The sequence below is a fragment of the Notothenia rossii genome, assembly GCF_949606895.1.
Source record: "Notothenia rossii genome assembly, chromosome: 10".
NCBI classification, from domain to species: Eukaryota; Metazoa; Chordata; class Actinopteri; order Perciformes; family Nototheniidae; genus Notothenia; species Notothenia rossii.
This window is the reverse complement of record NC_136908.1, coordinates 63854121-63877318: the sequence shown is the minus strand read 5'-3', so window position 1 is coordinate 63877318 and position 23198 is coordinate 63854121. Positions and strand designations below refer to the sequence as shown.

General features: G+C 39.4%; 2 protein-coding genes across 3 annotated transcripts in view; one reads left to right on the top strand and one right to left on the bottom strand.

Moving 5' to 3' along the window:
• The window catches only part of phf21b (PHD finger protein 21B), a gene marked incomplete at its 5' end in the record, with an annotated part of 33514 nt that extends 29847 nt beyond the window's left edge, over nucleotides 1–3667 (top strand). The window contains one exon of the mRNA XM_079655706.1: nucleotides 1–3667. This exon is cut by the window's left edge and continues 1018 nt beyond it.
• A 1235-nt stretch (nucleotides 3668–4902) lies between these two features.
• On the bottom strand, nucleotides 4903–22046 carry LOC307021993 (rho GTPase-activating protein 8-like). 2 transcript variants are annotated; one of them, XM_079654564.1, is made up of 13 exons: nucleotides 21186–22042; nucleotides 20323–20365; nucleotides 11249–11371; nucleotides 10649–10736; nucleotides 10276–10407; nucleotides 9676–9762; nucleotides 8121–8219; nucleotides 7834–7944; nucleotides 7670–7743; nucleotides 7231–7308; nucleotides 7012–7140; nucleotides 6662–6765; nucleotides 4903–5569 (listed from the first exon to the last, which is right to left on the bottom strand). In XM_079654564.1, the coding sequence occupies exons 2-13, from the start codon at nucleotides 20360–20362 to the stop codon at nucleotides 5372–5374; spliced, it is 1263 nt and encodes a 420-aa protein (XP_079510690.1). In that variant the 5' UTR covers nucleotides 20363–20365; nucleotides 21186–22042; the 3' UTR covers nucleotides 4903–5371. The 2 variants fall into 2 exon arrangements, with proteins under 2 accessions (XP_079510690.1, XP_079510691.1); XM_079654565.1 differs by lacking the exon at nucleotides 4903–5569 and adding an exon at nucleotides 5578–5813 and having other exon boundaries at nucleotides 21186–22046.
• Nucleotides 22047–23198: the final 1152 nt, after the last annotated feature.

The following is a 23198-nucleotide window of genomic DNA, read 5'->3' as shown; positions in this document are numbered from 1 at the left end:
ATTACGAGGAGTTAGCGTAGCCGCGGGACGTCTGAGCGCGCGAATAAAAAGCCCACGAATAAAAAAAGATATTTCCCTTTTTTTAAGAACATTCAGCGTATAGCGGACGGTAGTTAGTTAGCGGAGTGTACATTAAATATAGATGTTTGTTCCGAGGTTTCTGCCATAAATATTCAGGAAAATGTTTTCATCGTGTATGTGAACGCATACGAGCCTTCAAAACAAAAACAGAGAATAACGTTTTTCAGTATTAATAGAGTCAAAGAAAAAAGTATTTAAGATAAAAACTACAGAAATGAGCGTTTCTAGTGCAGATTTTAGTATTTTCATTCTGATGCCTGTCGATAAATGTGAGTATTCAAGGGATCACTGTACATATGTTGTATTATTATTGATATCATCGCAGGTTTTTCTGTTTTCTACTCGAGTCACATGTCTGAAGCGAAACGTCTCGCGCGTTTAAATGTTTGTTTTCTGACAGCAACACGAAAAACAGGAATTATAAGAAAAATAGTTGAAAAGAAATGGAGGTACATTTCTCCAATTTAGGAGAAACAAAATGTCTGACAAAATTCATCACATTTTCCTTAAATGTATCAAAAAAAAATCCCCAAACGTTTCAAAAATTTTCCTCAAATTTCATCTAAATTTTACCCAAAATTCATTTAAGTTTTTCCCCAAAAACCTTTCAAAATTTTCCCCGAATGTCATCTCCATTTAGGTTATTGAACTGTAGTTAATTGGTTGGTTAAAATGTATTAAATATCAGATTTAGAGGAAAGAAATTCAGAGACAAAAAAAAAACCCGTCAGAAAACACAAGCTTTGTTTTTTTGAAATGCCTCTGGACATATAATTCCTGTGTTGCAGAAAACAAGCGTGTAAGCATCGGAGACGTCGGTGTCTGTTCACGTCCTCCTCCCCTTTAAACCAGTATAGAAAATATGCCAAAAACTCTTTTCTTTGTTTTTGTACTGGGATCATCTCTCTCTCTCTCCCTGCCTCTTTGTTTCATATTTCCTGCTTATTATTTCTTTCTTGATCTCCGTGTCTACGGACGAGCCTGACGATGAACACTGCCTCGCAAACAAACGACCGTTAAATAAAATCAGGTCTTTTTATTTTCCATCGTTTTCGTAGAAACCAGCGAATCAGAAAAAGGGACGACTCGTCAAACTGCGTCCGAAAGTCTTCCTGCTGGGCCAGAAGTTTACGTGTTTCCAACATTTTTTATTATTATTTTTCACACACAGACGATGCACAAAATGAACAAATAAAAAAAGAGAGAGAAATGCCTTTTATCAGAAGAAAAGAGAGGGAATCTGTGAAAAGAGAGGAGGAGCTTTTTGAGTTTATTTTGTTTTTATTTATTTGTATTTTTTTATTTATTTAAATGTTAAGTATCATATCCAGGTCACCTCTGAAGTATCAAAGATCTTAAAGATCCAAACTGTACGGCACAAACAAAAATATAAAATATAATTAAATATATATCGGTGCGTCCGTGGCTTCAGTGGCAGAACAATATATTTAAAAACGAGCAATATGGAACAAAAAACACCAAAATAAATGAACAACAAAAAACACTCAAAGCCACAAATAAATAATTTAAATGTTATGTAAAATAAATGTGGAAAAAATGTGGATTTTGAGAAAAAAAAATGATTTGACGTTAAAATAAAACAATGCTTTCTGTTCCCGCTGTCACTCAACACTCTGAGCCAATGCACACGTTTTGTTTTAAAATATATATATTTGATGCGTTTCCATCAGAACACAGAGGTTGTTTCTCAAAGTCGAGGAAGGATCCTTCAGAGCCACTATTTCAAGGATGCTACGTCATCGAATCCCAATGTCCAGGATGCTTGGAATTCTACAGAGGCCGGCGTCCTTCGATGCGGGAAACGTAAGGCGGGGCTTCTCATATGACGCACACTTGCTCGCCTGTTCCACTCTTCGTTCTCCGAATGCTAGGAAGGATTCTTGCCTAGCCTCTGAAGGACCTGACTCGGAGGGACATGTCCTACCAAGGAAGCGTCCTCGACGTTGAGAAACACCCAGAGCCTGCGGAGCTTTTAGTAAATTGTCCCCAAAATCACTAATGTGAAAACCAATGATTAAGAGAAACATTTAAAGATATACAGAGAACAATGTGATTTAAATACTGCAGTAAAATCATGATTTATCCTCAAATCTAACATTTCTAAGACAACATTACACATTTATATACCTCAGTTTCATTGTGTACATTTAAATGCATTAAGGGGAATAATCTGTCGAATAAAACTCACAAATTTAGGAGAAAAAATGTCATTATTTTCTGAGATTAAATTAAACAACATCAGTGAAATAACATCACAAGTTTTACAGAAATAACTTGAATACATTCCGGGATTAAATTGAAATAAATAAATAAATAACCTTTAATAATTCTCAACATTTTAAATCATGAAATTAAAAAAGCAGATTTACGTAAAAATGAATGAAGTTAAGGTGGACAATTGTTCCCATTAACGAACAACTTAAATCTCGGGATTTTTTTTTTTACTTTAACCCGAGTTTTAAAACAAATTCAATGTAGCTTTAATTAGCGTAAAAAATTACAAACATCACGTTAAAAATCACACATTTGTGAAAAAAAATCGTGAAGTTTACAATAACAAATGAAATCAACCTTTTTCTGGTAATTTTGTGAACATTTTTCCCACGAATGAACACCTTAAATCTCAGAAAAATACTTCTGTTTGTACATTTGTGAAGTCTACATGTATGACCTTACTGCGAGTTAATTGAACGTAGCTTTAATTAGCGTAAAAATCTACGAACGTGACGTAAAAAATCGCAAATGTACGTAAAGAAATGTGGAATGTTTCTGGTAATTTGGTGAGGAATGTTGACACGTCTTTAATCTCAGAAAATATCTGTTTTTTTTTGTGGTGTAAATTTACGACCTCAATCCAGGATTTTACACAATTAAAAAAAAGATCGTAAAAGCTCCCGGGCTCCGTGTCTGTCCACGCATCGTTTGCATTAACATTGAACCTAACTTGCCTTTATTAAAGAATAAATCATCATCGGTGTGTAAATCTCTCTGAGGGATTTTACCAGAATGTACCATGTGATGCATATCGAGAAAAAAACAAAATGGAAACCATATCAGCGCCGAATAAAAAAAACAAAAACATCGTCCATCCCCGAAAAAAAAACCTCGTCATCCGTTCCTAGAAATCTTCTCCGGGAGAAACTGTGCGTAGACAGATCTATTTTAATACACGACACGACATTTGAACAAAAACAAGTTAGAACATTTTTATATTCTTTTATCAAGGAGCTAATAATAAAAAATAAAAAACAGAACATCGGATTTTTATTATTTCCGGTTCTGCATTTCTCGAGCTCTCGACGTTTGATTTGAGGAGACGACACGTTTAGAGGGACATTAAAATGTGTGTAGACGTTTTCTTTGTGGTTAATAAAGGGGACTGTCCAGTGGATAGCGTGTATAGGAACGTGTTTGTCTTAAATATGCCAATGTAGTTTGTTCTTCTTTATGATGCATTAAACAGTGGATTGATGGAAGTTGGTAAATGATTAAAGAGTAGTCTCACTTTTTTGTACCAAGTTCTTACAAAAAATGGATTCATTAATAAAGAAAATTCAAGAACAAAGACGGTTCATCTGTGTTTCTGTGTTTCATGAAGTGACGATGATTCAGAATGTGAGGTTTTTTTATACATACTGTGTAAAAATAATAATAATAATAATAATAATAATATATACTTTACTCTTACTTTGTCCAGATGAACCCACAGTCACAATATCCTGTCAAAAAAAAAGTCATAGGTTTCTCATTTCTCTAATTCCCCTCCTCGACTCCTATCCTCCTGTCCTAGTCCCGCCCACAGGGGATGCAGCGGAGGAGTCAAGGAGGGGAGCCGAGGAGGGGAACCGAGGAGAGAGGAGTCGAGAAGGGGAGCCGAGGAGTTGAGAAGGGGAGCCGAGGAGAGAGGAGTCAAGGAGGGGAGCCAAGGAGAGAGGAGTGGAGGAGAGAGGAGGGGAAGCAGCAGGCGGTTAGAGAAATGAGAACTCCTCTCCTCTGAGCGGTCATTTTAAAGAGACGTCCATTAATGATGACAGGAGGCACAGCAGCCCTCTGTCTGATGGACAGATGTGTTCATGACCACACACACACACACACACACACACACACACACACATATATATATATATATATATATAAATATATATACAATTATACTGTTCTCTCTGGAAACATCGTGTCGTGATGAAAGCAGTTTCTAAAATAATATCCAGGGGATGCATGCAGAGCTGTGATTGGCTGAGATCAGTCCGGCTGTGCGTCACGACTCTTTGAAACATCTCTGTTCCCGGAAATGCATCCAAGAAGGAGCCGAGGAGGACCGTGGAGGACCCATCAGTGTCTCCTCGGTTAGAGCTCCTCCAGAGAGCCTCCTCTCTCCTCTCTCCTCTCTCCTCGGTTAGAGCTCCTCCAGAGAGCCTCCTCTCTCCTCTCTCCTCTCTCCTCGGTTAGAGCTCCTCCAGAGAGCCTCCTCTCTCCTCTCTCCTCTCTCCTCGGTTAGAGCTCCTCCAGAGAGCCTCCTCTCTCCTCTCTCCTCTCTCCTCGGTTAGAGCTCCTCCAGAGAGCCTCCTCTCTCCTCTCTCCTCTCTCCTCTCATCTCTCCTCGGTCCTCGAAGTGCATTTAGAGAAATGAGATGTCCTTCAACATGGCGCGCTGAAATCCATTTCCGGGTCACTACCGGAGGAGTCGAGGAGTCGAGGAGTCGAGGAGGGGGATTAGAGAAATTAGAAACCTTCAGTCGAGTAAGTGGAAAAAAGGACTAACGATCAAAATGATTGGTCGTTTTCGACGTACCATAATATGTCGTTTTCTCTCGTATTTTAATCACAAACAATACAAACAACTTTTTTTTATTTTTTTTATTCTTTTTAATGAAATGCTTTAAAAATGACCTTCTTTTCACTATTTGTCCTGACATCACTGCTTTGACTCATTTTCTACATTCCTTTAGTCATAAAGTAATGTAGAAAAACAACACACACTAATCAACACATTGCAGGTAACAGTGTAAAAAGCAAAGCATGATACAGACAGAAGTGTGTTAGTGTTTCAGTGGTGATAAAACATCGTGCACAGTATACGAACAATAAGTGAAAAATATATAAAAACGTAGAAAAAAGCCAGTCGTTCTTCGTGGATTTTAGATTTAGGATCGTAAGAAGAAACATGCCTCCATCTAATCTTGAGATCTTTTATTTTGAAAATCTGTTATTTATTATACGATCGGTAAAAAGCAGTGTTTTGTTCTTGGTAGATGCTGTGTGGTCAGCGTCAGGGGGTGATCTGGGCAGGGGGGCAGCGCGACCCGAACACAGAGGGGAAGTGCTGGATCAGGATCTCTGTGAACATGTTGATGGGCGTCAGAGAGGAGAGAGAGAGGGAGCCGTGAGGAGGGCGGAGGAGATTCACCCCGAACACACACGAGAGGTTAGAGGGACTCATCCTGTTCTCCACGCTCTGCTGGGACACCTGGGAGAGAGAGAGAGAGAGGTTAGAGGGACTCATCCTGTTCTCCACGCTCTGCTGGGACACCTGGGAGAGAGAGAGAGAGGTTAGAGGGACTCATCCTGTTCTCCACGCTCTGCTGGGACACCTGGGAGAGAGAGAGAAGTTAGAGGGACTCATCCTGTTCTCCACGCTCTGCTGGGACACCTGGGAGAGAGGGAGAGAGGTTAGAGGGACTCATCCTGTTCTCCACGCTCTGCTGGGACACCTGGGAGAGAGAGACAGAGAGACACATCAAACTCTCTCTCTCTCTCAGGTTTACCACAAGGTGACTTCCTTTTGATTTCCTGCTTCTTCACACACACTCTCTCCAGTGCAGGTTAGCTCTGAGTGTTAGCATGCTAATGTGAACACAGACCATATTACTTCAGAACACATCTCATTGTTTCTGACAGCAACGTTTCTGATTGGCCCGTGGGCGTAAAGCCCGCCCACATTTTAGTAATGTGGTCATGACGCAGCAAATCTGGATCAGCTCCGTTTTTAGAGATGTGGGTACGGAGGAGAAGAGAGAGGGGTTTATTTCCTGACACTTTGAGAGTCTCCTGACACACCGGGGACACACCGGGACACACCGGAGACACACCGGGACACACCGGGGACACACCGGGACACACCGGGGGGACACCGGGACACACCGGGGACACACCGGGGACACTCGGTGATGTAGAGAAGACATCACAAAGTAACTTTTGAATGATAGGAGACCTTTAATACACATGAGGGGGGGGATATATTTAATTAAAAAATAGGACATGACTTTTCTTGAACAGTATTTCATTTTGTACTTTTTGGAACCTTTTTTCATATTTTATGACTTTTTTGAAAATGTTTACATACTTTACTGTGACTTTTCCTTTATTTAAATACAAGGAAGGGAAAGACTTGCAAAGGTTAGGATATACAGAATAGTAGTCATAGAGACATCAGTGAAATGATGCAATCCTGAAGAGATGATGAAGAGATGATGAAGAGATGATGAAGACTTCACAAAGTGCACGAGGTGAATATGAACGTGTATTTCTGAGGTGTTTGGTTCCTGCTCTGTGAACTCACCGTGTGCAGGAAGCTCAGCAGGTATTTAGCTACGATGAAGTTTTGTTCAGGAAGATCTTCCATCAGCTGTCGACACCTGGAGACACGAAGACTGCTCTCTACATCTGAGACAACATCAACAACAACAACAACAACATGAGAACAACAACATCAACATGAGGACATCATATTAATAACATAAAGAGACAGTGTGTGTGAGTGTGTGTGTGTGTGTGTGTGTGTGTGTGTGTGTGTGTGTGTGTGTGTGTGTGTGTGTGTGTGTGTGTGTGTGTGTGTGTGTGTGTGTGTGTGTGTGTGTGTGTGTGTGTGTGTGTGTGTGTGTGTGTGTGTGTGTGTGTGTTTGCGCTCACTGAGGAAGTCCTGGGTGTGTGTGTAGACGTTGAAGGTGAGCAGAGGTTCTGGAAGTTCTCTGAGGAACGTCTTCAGGATCACCGCGGCAACGTGGACGTCGTTAAACTCGTTAAAATCTACCGGCTTACCTGAGGGGATAAAATAATACAATTAAAACTTTATTAAACTCTTCTGATTGGACGACGGAACATCAGAGATTTTGAAGAGGCTCCACCCACCGAGGTTATAAAGCTTCTGAACGTCTTTGATGATTTGAACTCTGGCCGAACGTCTGAAGATCCCCTCTGTGTTCAGACCTGACACACACACACACACACACACACACACACACACACACACACACACACACACACACACACACACACACACACACACACACACACACACACACACACACACACACACACACACACACACACACACACACACACACACACACACACACACACACACACACACACACACACACACACACACACATATTGTTTTCTACACTAATCAGCTGTTTCTGGTATTTTTGGATAGTTTGTCTTTCTCTTTCCCGAGGCTTCTTGACTTCTCCGTAGACATTTCTAACTTTATTCTTAACAAATTATATAAAAATAAAGTAGGATTAGTATTGCTATTATTATTATTTCTTAATAAGAGAAGAGCCACCTTTCTCCTTCAGGTAAGTGACGGTCTGAGACATCACCAGAGGAATGATGGCCTCCGTGTTTTTCTCTCTGAGGCTGAAACACAAACAAATAATAATATTATTTGTTTGACTGTTTACATGTTGTGTTGTTTGTTTGTTTGTTTGTTTGTGTAAACAGACTCACTACTGCAGACTGACTCCAAACTGCTGAGTCGGGAGGGGGGGTCGGGGTGGGGGGGTTTTCACTGAGGGGGCGGGGCCTCCTTTCTGAGCCAATCGCAGCTTCTCATCGTGTCTGAGAAACACAAGCGTTTAATTTAAATTCATCATTAAACAAATAAATACTCAAATGATATTGAAATAAATAAAATTAGGCAACATCTATAGAAATAAATATGGCCAATGAAATGAGTAGATATGATGGAATAAATCTTAGTAAGTAAATAAATAAAGTATTCTTTATGAAAGTACCTGAGCACGTCAGCAGGGATGATGAGCTGCTCGTAGTTCAGGTGTTCTCTCAGTTCAGTCAGGTAGTTCACGTAAATCAGCTTCTTACCAAACTTGTGACTGAAGAATAAAAAAGAAACATGAAGATAAAATAAATATGGCTTAGTTGAATACTGGCCTCTGATTGGTCAATAGGGACATTGCAGAGGTCAACATGGCAGAAGGACAGACCGTTTTTTAAAGACAAATCTTTATTCTCATTTCCCTTTTCCAAGAAGCTTATCAGAAAATAATGAGATATTAATGAATAATGTCATAAGTGATAATACGTTTCTTATTCCTCCAGTACTCAGCTGTCAAACTGAAGTTTAATCCATTTCTCACTTATTCTAAGAATGCACTTAACCCACTAAAAGGATTTCTTCTCAAATAATCGGGACATTACGTTGTTAACACAATAACTCATCTCTCAGATTAATGTGGTCGGGTTTTTATTTAACCCTTCTTTGCGAAACGCCGCTGTGTGAAATGTCCTGTTGCCGTTTATTTTCTAAGTGGAAGAAATACGATACCAATACAATCCTTCACATTAAAGATCACCTATCGTGCTATCTTTAGGCAATCGGTCTCAGATGTATAAAAACATGTCTATGAAGTGTTTTGCTCAAAATACCAAACAGATCACCCATTCTAGCCACGCCTCATATCCCTCTATTTCACTTCCTGTTTCTAAAGTGCTGATTTGGGTATAAAGCTTTAAAGAGGAGGGGTCTGAGCTCATGCGGGACCCGGCAGCTACTGTCTAAACTAAATGCTGCCGTGATGAAACTCCATATCATGGATTATCAAGGATTCTCTCTGAAACAGTATGGAGCTCAAAGGCTTTCTCTCTTGCCGGTTATACCACAAGGTGAGTTCCTTTTTACTTCCTGCTTCTTCACACACATGCTCTCCAGTACAGGTTAGCTCTGAGTGTTAGCCATGCTAATGTAAACACCGACCATATTACGTCCAAAACAGTCGGGCATTGTTTCTGATAGCAACGTTTCTGATTGGGCCCTGGGTCCACATTTCAGATATTACGTCATATCGGACGCAAATCTGGATCAGTTCCGTTGTTCCCCCGTTTTTAGAGATTTGGGTACGGAGGAAAAGAGAGGGTTTTATTTTCTGACGCTGCGTGAGTTCCCCGACACACCGGGGACACAGCGGGGACACACCGGGGACACAGCGGGGACACAGCGGGGACACACCGGGGACACAGCGCGGACACAGAGGGCACACCGGGGACACAGCGGGGACACACCAGGGACACACCGGGGGCACAGCCGGGACACACAGCGGGTACACACCGGGGACACACCGGGGACACACCGGGGACATACCGGGGGCACAGCGGGGACATACCGGGGGCACAGCGGGGACACACCAGGACACACCGGGGACACATGGTGATGTAGAGAAGACATCACAAAGTGACTTTAGCCTGATAGGTCCCCTTTAATATCGGGAGTCGAGTCGTTAGCGTGGTCAGTATCTGGACGTGTGGTGAACTCAGAGCACGGCGTGTTCTCACCTGATCAGAGGTTTGAAAATGTTCCAGACGATCCGGATGAAGTTCGTTGGATGAACGACGAACAGAGTCTTCAAGTTCTTCTTGTATCTGTCAACAAACAACAAACAAACAAACAAACATGCAGACAGGGTCAACAAACATGTCTCTCTCTTTCCAAACACAAACAAATTATACATTAAATTATATAAATATACCAAAAATAAAGTAGTGCAAATACAAGTATAATAATTTATAAAATAAAAATAATGTAGAGTGAAAAAAAAGGAACTAACGACATAAAATAATTTAGAAAATGATGAATTCACTTTTCCACATTAATGTTATATAAATATGTAAAAATGTATGTTTTTAAAATAAATGTTGAAAAGCCTAAACATTTATTTATCTATATTTATATTAATAAAAAATAGATAGATTTGTTTAAGTAAATAAAATATGAAAATGTAATATATTAAATAATACATTAAAATGTTTTGTACGGTGAAAGGTTTTAAATAAAAACTCTACTGCCTGGAACTATTCATTATTATACTACATCATATTAATTCGTACCTTGACAAAGACACGTAACCCTCCCCAGTAAAAGCAGTTCAAACGTACTTCCTGTCGAACTCTGCGTACGCCTCTCGGAGCCACTTGAGCGACGGCTTGTTTCCGCTCCTCAGGCCGTGGTGGAAGTAAACCAGGATGTAGTCCATCTCCACGTACTGATCCAGAGTGAACTTCAGATACCTGCACACACACACACACACACACACACACACACACACACACACACACACACACACACACACACACACACACACACACACACACACACACACACACACACACACACACACACACACACACACACACACACACACACACACACACACACACACACACACACACACACACACACACACACACACACACCTGTTAGCTCCTGCACAGAGTGTGTCCTCAGCACTAACAGTAGTAGTGTCCGTACTCCAGCAGGCGGCGGTGGTTCAGCTGGTGAGACGGAGGCAGACAGCAGCTGCTGAACACGATCAGCTTCCTGCCGAACTTATCGTCACCTGGAGACAAGACACAGAGACACACATTCAAAAGAGATGCAGGAGCTCTTTAAACGTATTCCTCAATTTACAGTTGATTTTTTATGAAATTTATGTAAATCCTGTCTGAAAACACATTGTTTACATGTTTCTAAATCATTTTATTTTTATTTTTAAACGCTGAAAAAAAAGAATTGAAAACCACATTTATTTTTATTAAATATTTAAAATAAAGAAATCAATATAATTCATACATTATATCATTGAGTAAATTATTCCCTTGAATGCAGAGCAAAACAAATAATGATTCATAAATAATTAAAATGTTTACAAAAATGATTTTAAATAAATAATTGACAAAGAATATAAAATATTATTTGACATTGAAATGTGAGAAACCTTATCAAATTAAATACAGAAAAAACAAATATATAAATATGCAAAACTGATATAAACACATACGATAAAATGTGGCTGATTTTTTGTTTTTATTTAATTATTAAAATTCAAAGAAGTTTTTATTTCCCACTGACCGCAGACCTGCACGATGCCGTGTCGGGCGACGTCATAATACGGGTGGGAGGGATCCGAACTGCAGCTGTTTGTCGACGGAGCGCAGCTCTGATCTTCATCCTCCTCTTCCTCCTTCTGCAGCTCTGAACCAGAGGAAACACATTGGAAACAACATTTAGGAGATCAGAAGACAAACAGATCAATGAGATGGTGCAAGTCATTTAAAACCTCTTCAATAGAACCTGAGTACCTCTATTCGTCACGCAGAGGGACTGGTACAGCAAGACTTGTTGTAACATGACATGTTGTAACATGACATGTTGTAACATGACTTGTTGTAACATGTCTTGTTGTAACATGTCTTGTTGTAACATGACTTGTTGTAACATGACATGTTGTAACATGACATGTTGTAACATGACATGTTGTAACATGACTTGTTGTAACATGTCTTGTTGTAACATGACTTGTTGTAACATGTCTTGTTGTTACATGACTAGTTGTAACATGACTTGTTGTAACATGTCTTGTTGTTACATGACTAGTTGTAACATGACTTGTTGTAACATGTCTTGTTGTTACATGACTAGTTGTAACATGACTTGTTGTTACATGACTTGTTGTAACATGACATGTTGTAACATGACATGTTGTAACATGTCTTGTTGTAACATGTCTTGTTGTAACATGACTTGTTGTAACATGACATGTTGTAACATGACATGTTGTAACATGACTTGTTGTAACATGTCTTGTTGTAACATGTCTTGTTGTAACATGACTTGTTGTAACATGACATGTTGTAACATGACATGTTGTAACATGTCTTGTTGTAACATGACTTGTTGTAACATGTCTTGTTGTTACATGACTAGTTGTAACATGACTTGTTGTAACATGACATGTTGTAACATGACATGTTGTAACATGACATGTTGTAACATGACTTGTTGTAACATGTCTTGTTGTAACATGACTTGTTGTAACATGTCTTGTTGTTACATGACTAGTTGTAACATGACTTGTTGTAACATGTCTTGTTGTTACATGACTAGTTGTAACATGACTTGTTGTAACATGTCTTGTTGTTACATGACTAGTTGTAACATGACTTGTTGTAACATGTCTTGTTGTTACATGACTAGTTGTAACATGACTTGTTGTTACATGACTTGTTGTAACATGACATGTTGTAACATGACATGTTGTAACATGACTTGTTGTAACATGTCTTGTTGTAACATGTCTTGTTGTAACATGACTTGTTGTAACATGTCTTGTTGTAACATGACTTGTTGTAACATGACATGTTGTAACATGACATGTTGTAACATGACATGTTGTAACATGACTTGTTGTAACATGTCTTGTTGTAACATGTCTTGTTGTAACATGACTTGTTGTAACATGACATGTTGTAACATGACTTGTTGTAACATGTCTTGTTGTAACATGTCTTGTTGTAACATGACTTGTTGTAACATGACATGTTGTAACATGACATGTTGTAACATGACATGTTGTAACATGACTTGTTGTAACATGTCTTGTTGTAACATGTCTTGTTGTAACATGACTTGTTGTAACATGACATGTTGTAACATGACATGTTGTAACATGACATGTTGTAACATGTCTTGTTGTAACATGACTTGTTGTAACATGTCTTGTTGTTACATGACTAGTTGTAACATGACTTGTTGTAACATGTCTTGTTGTAACATGTCTTGTTGTAACATGACTAGTTGTAACATGACATGTTGTAACATGTCTTGTTGTTACATGTCTTGTTGTAACATGACTTGTTGTAACATGTCTTGTTGTTACATGACTAGTTGTAACATGACTTGTTGTAACATGTCTTGTTGTAACATGTCTTGTTGTAACATGACTAGTTGTAACATGACATGTTGTAACATGACATGTTGTAACATGACTTGTTGTTACATGACTAGTTGTAACATGACTTGTTGTAACATGTCTTGTTGTAACATGACTTGTTGTAACATGTCTTGTTGTAACATGACTTGTTGTAACATGACTAGTTGTAACATGACATGTTGTAACATGACATGTTGTAACATGACTTGTTGTTACATGACTAGTTGTAACATGACTTGTTGTAACATGTCTTGTTGTAACATGACTTGTTGTAACATGACTAGTTGTAACATGACATGTTGTAACATGACATGTTGTAACATGACTTGTTGTAACATGTCTTGTTGTAACATGACTTGTTGTAACATGTCTTGTTGTTACATGTCTTGTTGTAACATGACTTGTTGTAACATGTCTTGTTGTTACATGACTAGTTGTAACATGACTTGTTGTAACATGTCTTGTTGTAACATGTCTTGTTGTAACATGACTAGTTGTAACATGACATGTTGTAACATGACATGTTGTAACATGACTTGTTGTAACATGTCTTGTTGTAACATGTCTTGTTGTAACATGACTTGTTGTAACATGACATGTTGTAACATGACATGTTGTAACATGACATGTTGTAACATGACTTGTTGTAACATGTCTTGTTGTAACATGACATGTTGTAACATGTCTTGTTGTAACATGTCTTGTTGTAACATGACTAGTTGTAACATGACATGTTGTAACATGACATGTTGTAACATGACTTGTTGTAACATGTCTTGTTGTAACATGTCTTGTTGTAACATGACTTGTTGTAACATGTCTTGTTGTAACATGTCTTGTTGTAACATGACTTGTTGTAACATGACTTGTTGTTACATGACTAGTTGTAACATGACTTGTTGTAACATGTCTTGTTGTAACATGTCTTGTTGTAACATGACTAGTTGTAACATGACATGTTGTAACATGACATGTTGTAACATGACTTGTTGTTACATGACTAGTTGTAACATGACTTGTTGTAACATGTCTTGTTGTAACATGACTTGTTGTAACATGTCTTGTTGTAACATGACTTGTTGTAACATGACTAGTTGTAACATGACATGTTGTAACATGACATGTTGTAACATGACTTGTTGTTACATGACTAGTTGTAACATGACTTGTTGTAACATGTCTTGTTGTAACATGACATGTTGTAACATGTCTTGTTGTTACATGACTAGTTGTAACATGACTTGTTGTAACATGTCTTGTTGTAACATGACTTGTTGTAACATGACATGTTGTAACATGACTTGTTGTAACATGTCTTGTTGTAACATGACTTGTTGTAACATGTCTTGTTGTTACATGTCTTGTTGTAACATGACTTGTTGTAACATGTCTTGTTGTTACATGACTAGTTGTAACATGACTTGTTGTAACATGTCTTGTTGTAACATGTCTTGTTGTAACATGACTAGTTGTAACATGACATGTTGTAACATGACATGTTGTAACATGACTTGTTGTAACATGTCTTGTTGTAACATGTCTTGTTGTAACATGACTTGTTGTAACATGACATGTTGTAACATGACATGTTGTAACATGACATGTTGTAACATGACTTGTTGTAACATGTCTTGTTGTAACATGACATGTTGTAACATGTCTTGTTGTAACATGTCTTGTTGTAACATGACTTGTTGTAACATGACATGTTGTAACATGTCTTGTTGTAACATGTCTTGTTGTAACATGACTAGTTGTAACATGACATGTTGTAACATGACATGTTGTAACATGACTTGTTGTAACATGTCTTGTTGTAACATGTCTTGTTGTAACATGACTTGTTGTAACATGACATGTTGTAACATGACATGTTGTAACATGACATGTTGTAACATGACTTGTTGTAACATGACATGTTGTAACATGACTTGTTGTAACATGTCTTGTTGTAACATGTCTTGTTGTAACATGACTTGTTGTAACATGACATGTTGTAACATGACATGTTGTAACATGACATGTTGTAACATGACATGTTGTAACATGACTTGTTGTAACATGTCTTGTTGTAACATGACTTGTTGTAACATGTCTTGTTGTTACATGACTAGTTGTAACATGACTTGTTGTAACATGTCTTGTTGTTACATGACTAGTTGTAACATGACTTGTTGTAACATGTCTTGTTGTAACATGTCTTTTATACTAAATGAACCTGTTCCCAAAGCTTCTCTGACGTGTCAGAGATAGGAGACAGGTTTTCATGTTGAATCAGTGTTGTGTTACGATGAAGCAGAAGCCACTAGATCTGAGTTCTGATCTCAGCTTCCCGCTCGGCTCCGCCCGACGTTTAGAGAATTATTTCCTTATCTGACTTTTCCTCTGTGTGTGTGTGTGTGTGTGTGTGTGTGTGTGTGTGTGTGTGTGTGTGTGTGTGTGTGTGTGTGTGTGTGTGTGTGTGTGTGTGTGTGTGTGTGTGTGTGTGTGTTTCTATTTCTCTGAACAGCACTTTAGTCTGGAGGTTTTAAACGGCTTTATAAATGAAATTAGTTTGGGTTTGAGGATGTTTCTCGTGCAGCGCTGAGGGAAGTCTTCGATGTAAACACAGATAACAGACAGGAAGTGAGCTTTTAGATCAGAGACAAAGAAGAGAAACTAAAATACTGTGAAACCACCAAAACTCAACATAAATACAGAACTGACTTTTATTACAAACTGACTATATTTGTATATTTGTTATTGTATTAGAACAGCTGTTAACACACAGACTTATGATGGATAATACCTGTTTTAAAGGTCTCCTATTATGCTGTTTCTCATCAATATATCCCAGGTCTCAGATATATCCAGAGCCTGTCTCTGATTGGCTGAAACACCAAACAGATCATTGCAGCATTACCCATAATCCCCTCTTTTTCAGCCCTGTTTCCAAAGTGCTGATTCTCTGTCTGTTACTTTAGATGAAAATAAGGAGCCCCTCCCCACGCCCCTCTGAGAGACATTTGGTTACAAAGAACTCAATGGTGCTCTAGAGGCGCTTTCACACCGGAGTACTTTTACCAGGAATAGTTCCGATTTTGCGTTCACACCAAAAAGATCTGGAACTAGAACTTTTTTTTGCAAATGAGGAGGGAAAGTACAAATTTCTATTGGCTGGGCGAATTGCAAACCACGCCACGTAAAACTCAGAAAAGTTTTGTGAAGCCGCCATTGTATTTGTTAGCATTAGCATTATTAGCGTTAGCATTAGCCCAGCGCACCAACGCAGAGAGACTAACTTATGGCAACACAAAAGAAAACATTGGAGCGGTGGAGATGAGGAGGTGTTCTGGAGATTTACTCTGAAGGCTTCAGTAGAAGCTGCTGGGAGTCCCAACGTGAAGAAGAGGGGACACATGTTGATGTAGAAGAGACATGGAGAAGAGGGGACACATGTTGATGTAGAAGAGACATGGAGAAGAGGGGACACATGTTGATGTAGAAGAGACATGAAGAAGAGGGGACACATGTTGATGTAGAAGAGACATGGAGAAGAGGGGACACATGTTGATGTAGAAGAGACATGAAGAAGAGGGGACACATGTTGATGTAGAAGAGACATGAAGAAGAGGGGACACATGTTGATGTAGAAGAGACATGGAGAAGAGGGGACACATGTTGATGTAGAAGAGACATGAAGAAGAGGGGACACATGTTGATGTAGAAGAGACATGAAGAAGAGGGGACACATGTTGATGTAGAAGAGACATGGAGAAGAGGGGACACATGTTGATGTAGAAGAGACATGAAGAAGAGGGGACACATGTTGATGTAGAAGAGACATGAAGAAGAGGGGACACATGTTGATGTAGAAGAGACATGGAGAAGAGGGGACACATGTTGATGTAGCAGAGACATGAAGAAGAGGGGACACATGTTGATGTAGAAGAGACATGAAGAAGAGGAGACACATGTTGATGTAGAAGAGACATGAAGAAGAGGGGACACATGTTGATGTAGAGAGACATGGAGAAGAGGGGACACATGTTGATGTAGAAGAGACATGAAGAAGAGGGGACACATGTTGATGTAGAAGAGACATGAAGAAGAGGGGACACATGTTGATGTAGAAGAGACATGAGGAAGAGGGGACACATGTTGATGTAGAAGAGACATGAAGAAGAGGGGACACATGTTGATGTAGAAGAGACATGAAGAAGAGGGGACACATGTTGATGTAGAAGAGACATGAAGAAGAGGGGACACATGTTGATGTAGAAGAGACATGAAGAAGAGGAGACACATGTTGATGTAGAAGAGACATGAAGAAGAGGGGACACATGTTGATGTAGAAGAGACATGAAGAAGAGGGGACACATGTTGATGTAGGAGAGACATGGAGAAGAGGGGACACATGTTGATGTAGAAGAGACATGAAGAAGAGGGGACACATGTTGATGTAGAAGAGACATGAAGAAGAGGGGACACATGTTGATGTAGAAGAGACATGAGGAAGAGGGGACACATGTTGATGTAGAAGAGACATGGAGAAGAGGGGACACATGTTGATGTAGAAGAGACATGAGGAAGAGGGGACACATGTTGATGTAGAAGAGACATGAGGAAGAGGGGACACATGTTGATGTAGAAGAGACATGAAGAAGAGGGGACACATGTTGATGTAGAAGAGACATGAAGAAGAGGGGACACATGTTGATGTAGAAGAGACATGAGGAAGAGGGGACACATGTTGATGTAGAAGAGACATGGAGAAGAGGGGACACATGTTGATGTAGAAGAGACATGAGGAAGAGGGGACACATGTTGATGTAGAAGAGACATGAGGAAGAGGGGACACATGTTGATGTAGAAGAGACATGGAGAAGAGGGAACACATGTTGATGTAGAAGAGACATGAAGAAGAGGGGACACATGTTGATGTAGAAGAGACATGGAGAAGAGGGGACACATGTTGATGTAGAAGAGACATGAAGAAGAGGGGACACATGTTGATGTAGAAGAGACATGAAGAAGAGGGGACACATGTTGATGTAGAAGAGACATGAAGAAGAGGGGACACATGTTGATGTAGAAGAGACATGAAGAAGAGGGGACACATGTTGATGTAGAAGAGACATGAAGAATAGGGGACACATGTTGATGTAGAAGAGACACGAAGAAGAGGGGACACATGTTGATGTAGAAGAGACATGAAGAAGAGGGGACACATGTTGATGTAGAAGAGACATGAGGAAGAGGGGACACATGTTGATGTAGAAGAGACATGAGGAAGAGGGGACACATGTTGATGTAGAAGAGACATGAAGAAGAGGGGACACATGTTGATGTAGAAGAGACATGAGGAAGAGGGGACACATGTTGATGTAGAAGAGACATGAGGAAGAGGGGACACATGTTGATGTAGAAGAGACATGAAGAAGAGGGGACACATGTTGATGTAGAAGAGACATGGAGAAGAGGGGACACATGTTGATGTAGAAGAGACATGAGGAAGAGGGGACACATGTTGATGTAGAAGAGACATGAGGAAGAGGGGACACATGTTGATGTAGAAGAGACATGAGGAAGAGGGGACACATGTTGATGTAGAAGAGACATGAAGAAGAGGGGACACATGTTGATGTAGAAGAGACATGGAGAAGAGGGGACACATGTTGATGTAGAAGAGACATGGAGAAGAGGGGACACATGTTGATGTAGAAGAGACATGAGGAAGAGGGGACACATGTTGATGTAGAAGAGACATGAAGAAGAGGGGACACATGTTGATGTAGAAGAGACATGAAGAAGAGGGGACACATGTTGATGTAGAAGAGACATGGAGAAGAGGGGACACATGTTGATGTAGAAGAGACATGGAGAAGAGGGGACACATGTTGATGTAGAAGAGACATGAGGAAGAGGGGACACATGTTGATGTAGAAGAGACATGGAGAAGAGGGGACACATGTTGATGTAGAAGAGACATGAGGAAGAGGGGACACATGTTGATGTAGAAGAGACATGAGGAAGAGGGGACACATGTTGATGTAGAAGAGACATGAAGAAGAGGGGACACATGTTGATGTAGAAGAGACATGGAGAAGAGGGGACACATGTTGATGTAGAAGAGACATGGAGAAGAGGGGACACATGTTGATGTAGAAATGGAAGTGATTTAGAAATCATTTCCTAACCTGGATCCTGAGCTGGAAGTTAATTTCTAAAGCCGTTAGTCATTTCCCAAAAAGTGAAGCAACAAACAAGGAAGTTTTGCTCAAAGGTCAAAGCTGCAGGTTAGAGTGAAAGGGTTAATCATTGTTGTGTAAAATAGCTCTTTATTGCGTCTTCATGGTGTATTTGCTCTTGTTGTTGTTGACATGTCTCTCATGGAAGTTACATTTTAATCAACTGTATTTTACTCCCTTAAAGGTGGGGTAGGTAGGTTTGAGAAACCGGCTCGAGATACACTTGTTGTTATATTCCATGGAATGCTCTGAACGTCCCGATAGCCATGAATATCTGAAGTGCTTTGACAATAAATAAATAAAGATGTCATCTGATGAAGCCGTAGTTCTGTAAAAAGCACGACCAATCATCTGAGCCGGCCAAAGTAACTGGATGGCCTGCCCATACTTGCCAACCCTCCCGATTTTCATGGGAGACTCCCGGTTTCCTCCCGGGGTCATATTTCTCCCGCATTTCTCCCGATTTCTGACAAAATCAGAGTTAATCAGGACTGTTTCCACTCAGACTTTAATACAGCTACACCATTGTTTGGTTTCCATGGTAACACGTCTCTTTAGTAGAACTGAAAGTCTGAGAGGGTGAGGCAGATAGTCACAGAAAACAGAACAAGAATCAACAACCACTCTCTGCTCACTCCTTTCCTGCCCACACATATGCTCCATCAAGGACGGTGCTACAGGCCGCAAGGCATTGCACTTAGAACTACAATAAGCATGTTAATGTTAATCTAACAGCTCCGGCGATCCCCCCACCCCCCACCGGGGTTTTGAAATGCTCCCGATTTCTGAGGTCTCAAGGTTGGCAAGTATGGGCCTACCTGCCTGTCAGCCTTATCTCTGCCCTCATTGGTCATGTGAACGTTCGTGTGTGTTGGAGGAGGGGCTCTGTGAGGAAGGGGCACTCGAGCTGGTTTCTCCAAACTTACCCACCCCACCTTTAAGGAACTAAAAAATAATAAATGTTCTGAGTGTTTTGATCTCACCTATTTCTGCCAGCTGCTCCAGATCTGATGTTGAATTCATTTCCTATAAAGTTGGATTAAAAAAAACACAAACACATAATTCTTTAGCTTCACAAACAGAAAAGAAAACTACACTTTGGGAAAGACAATATATAAAAAACAATAAAGCTGTACAAGTAAGTGTAGTGCAGTCAAAGTATATTAAAACAACAAGGATATTCTATATTAAAACAGCCATTAAAAAAGCAAATATAAAAGGAAAAGTAACAGTTATTTTTAAAGGTATTATTATATTTAATAAAGTGTCAGAAAATGGAAATACTTTACCTTAAAGGACCTCAAAATTACAATTAAATGCAGAACTTAATGTAAACTTTAATAGTAAATGTACTTGTGTTGGTACTTGGTGCTAGGTTATACTTTAGTAGATTTCTTAATCTGATTTAAGAAGATATATTACTAATAGTTGAGTAGCAGGAAGATAATATGTGTACTACAGTAGAGTACTTCTCCATCACTGCTGCTTCACGTTATGATATTTATAACTAATTAGTGACTTATTTAATTAGTTAACTAAAAAGTTAAGACCACTAAAGTGAGCTGAGAGACCTTTAAATGCACTTTAAAGACATTATAACGTCACACAGAAAGGTAAACATCAGGTAGCTAACATGCTAACATCAGGAAAGCTCATCTACAGGTAACAGGAAGCTAAAAACAATTAGCATTTTAGCACCTCCTAATTCATTAAAGTGAGTTTTATCAGCAACACACGGGGGAAATAACACGGGTTAATGTTATATTTTAAAGGTAAAGATGCTTTACAAGTTGTTAAATAAAGTTTTAAGGAGATTAAAGTTGGTGTAAAGTCGTAAAACACTCACCTGTAGCTGTAGATATGAAGCTAATCCGACAGGTAGAGAAAGTTGATCCAACTTCCTCAAACATCCGCCAGCTGGGGATGCGCATGCGCAGTGCAGGAGCTCACAATTACCCAATCCCTTTTCTTTTTTGATGCAAGAAATAGTACATTAAGGATTACTAAAATGAAATAAGTATATATAAAATAAATAATAATATCGACCTTGCACTACATTATACAATAGCAATATATATTTTTTAATGTTTACATTAAATTAAATACACTAGTTTAATGATGAAATGTTGAAAGTGGGATCTTTAGTTAAGTGTTTATTGCCGAATAGTAAGTTTGTAAGATACAAAAAAAGCTCAAAATGTATTTATCCAGCAGTTTTATTACCTCTAAACGTACAGGTAGTAAAAGTTACAACAAATGATAACCTAAAAAAAGGACTTACAAATAATAATAACAACAATAAAAATCAAAAAAATCCAAATGAAAATCTGAACCAACGAGATAATGTAAATATGCAATACAATTCAAATATAGTGCTTTGACAAAAGGAAGAACACATGTATTATTAATTAGTTCTGACATATAATTGTGTTCTTTCTACATTATTATCTGTTTGTACATTTAGAAAAAACAACGTATTTAAAAGTGATTTATAGACTTTAAAACACATCAAAAGATCACCGAACATGTTGTGAAATCCTGACATCTGCTGGACTCGGTTCGATATCTAGAAGTGAATGTGTTTGAAACCCCCGAAAACGTGCCGTTGTGTGTGTGTGTGTGTGTGTGTGTGTGTGTGTGTGTGTGTGTGTGTGTGTGTGTGTGTGTGTGTGTGTGTGTGTGTGTGTGCGTGTGTGTGTGTCTGTGTGTGTGTCTCTCCCGCTCTTCCCCTGATTGTCTCCCTCAGGTGCTCCCAATCCCCAATCAGGGCCTCCATAAAGGACCCGAGGAAGGCTGCAGTGGCTCTCTCTCTTCTCCTGCGAGCAGCATGGATGGCAGCGGGTGATCTGTGCAGCAGTGTAGTGTTTTGGTTTCAACTAGAGGGTCAGAGTATTGTTATGATTTACTGTGGTCGCTTTCTGTTACGTCAAAGTTGTTTTGGTTTTGTCGCAAGTTTACAAATTGGCTGGTGAGTCTCTTTTTCTTTGATTAATTGAAAGATCATCTTGTGGCTTCACGGATCAGTTTCCTCTCCTTTTCTCTCACCTGGTTATTTTATGTTTTGTTACTTCTCTTTGGTTCCCCTAGTCCAGGAGGGAAAGTGACAATTATTACGATTTTCTTTTTTTTTGCGCTGCAGCAGCATCGAAAACAAAACAAGTATAAATTAAAGAGTAGACATAAACATTTCTAGAATTTAAACATCTCAAAATGTAAATTTTAAAGCAACATTAAAAAGTAGAAAATATACAGTAGATAAGAAACAAATCTATAAACCCAGACAATATTTCCAGACAAATTTTGTAAATGGAACCTTTCATGCCACTCAAGGTCATCACATTGAATTAAGCAATACAACAACTATAAGGGAATCATTCTGTACGCATTTTACCTTTCTGACGCAGAGGCCCAGCCTCGAGCAGCCGCTACCTCCCTGAAGGAGGGGCTGCCCTAGCAAGTTGTTGATGTTTCCAGTTTGTGATCAGGCAGCTCTCGGTCAGAGATAGTTATTGTTGTGGGACACCTGGAACACTTCCTTCTCTGGGTGTAGTTGACCCCGAGACATAAGAGACAACAGCTGTGATTCAGTGTCCTCAGCTGTTTAGTCTAACTATTGAGGAATGTTGATTATTACACTCTGAACTAGTTCAAACCTGGAGCTACAGGAGGGGTCATCTCTACCGTGTGGTCAGACCGTGGCCCGTGACATGTCTTGTGAATTCTCCGGCCGTAGCTCCAAATAAACCGTCAGTTTCCATCAGAGCTCCAGCTCTCCTCGTGTCTCTCTGAGTCCTGACTCCAGCTCTCCTCGTGTCTCTGAGTCCTGACTCCAGCTCTCCTCGTGTCTCTCGGAGTCCTG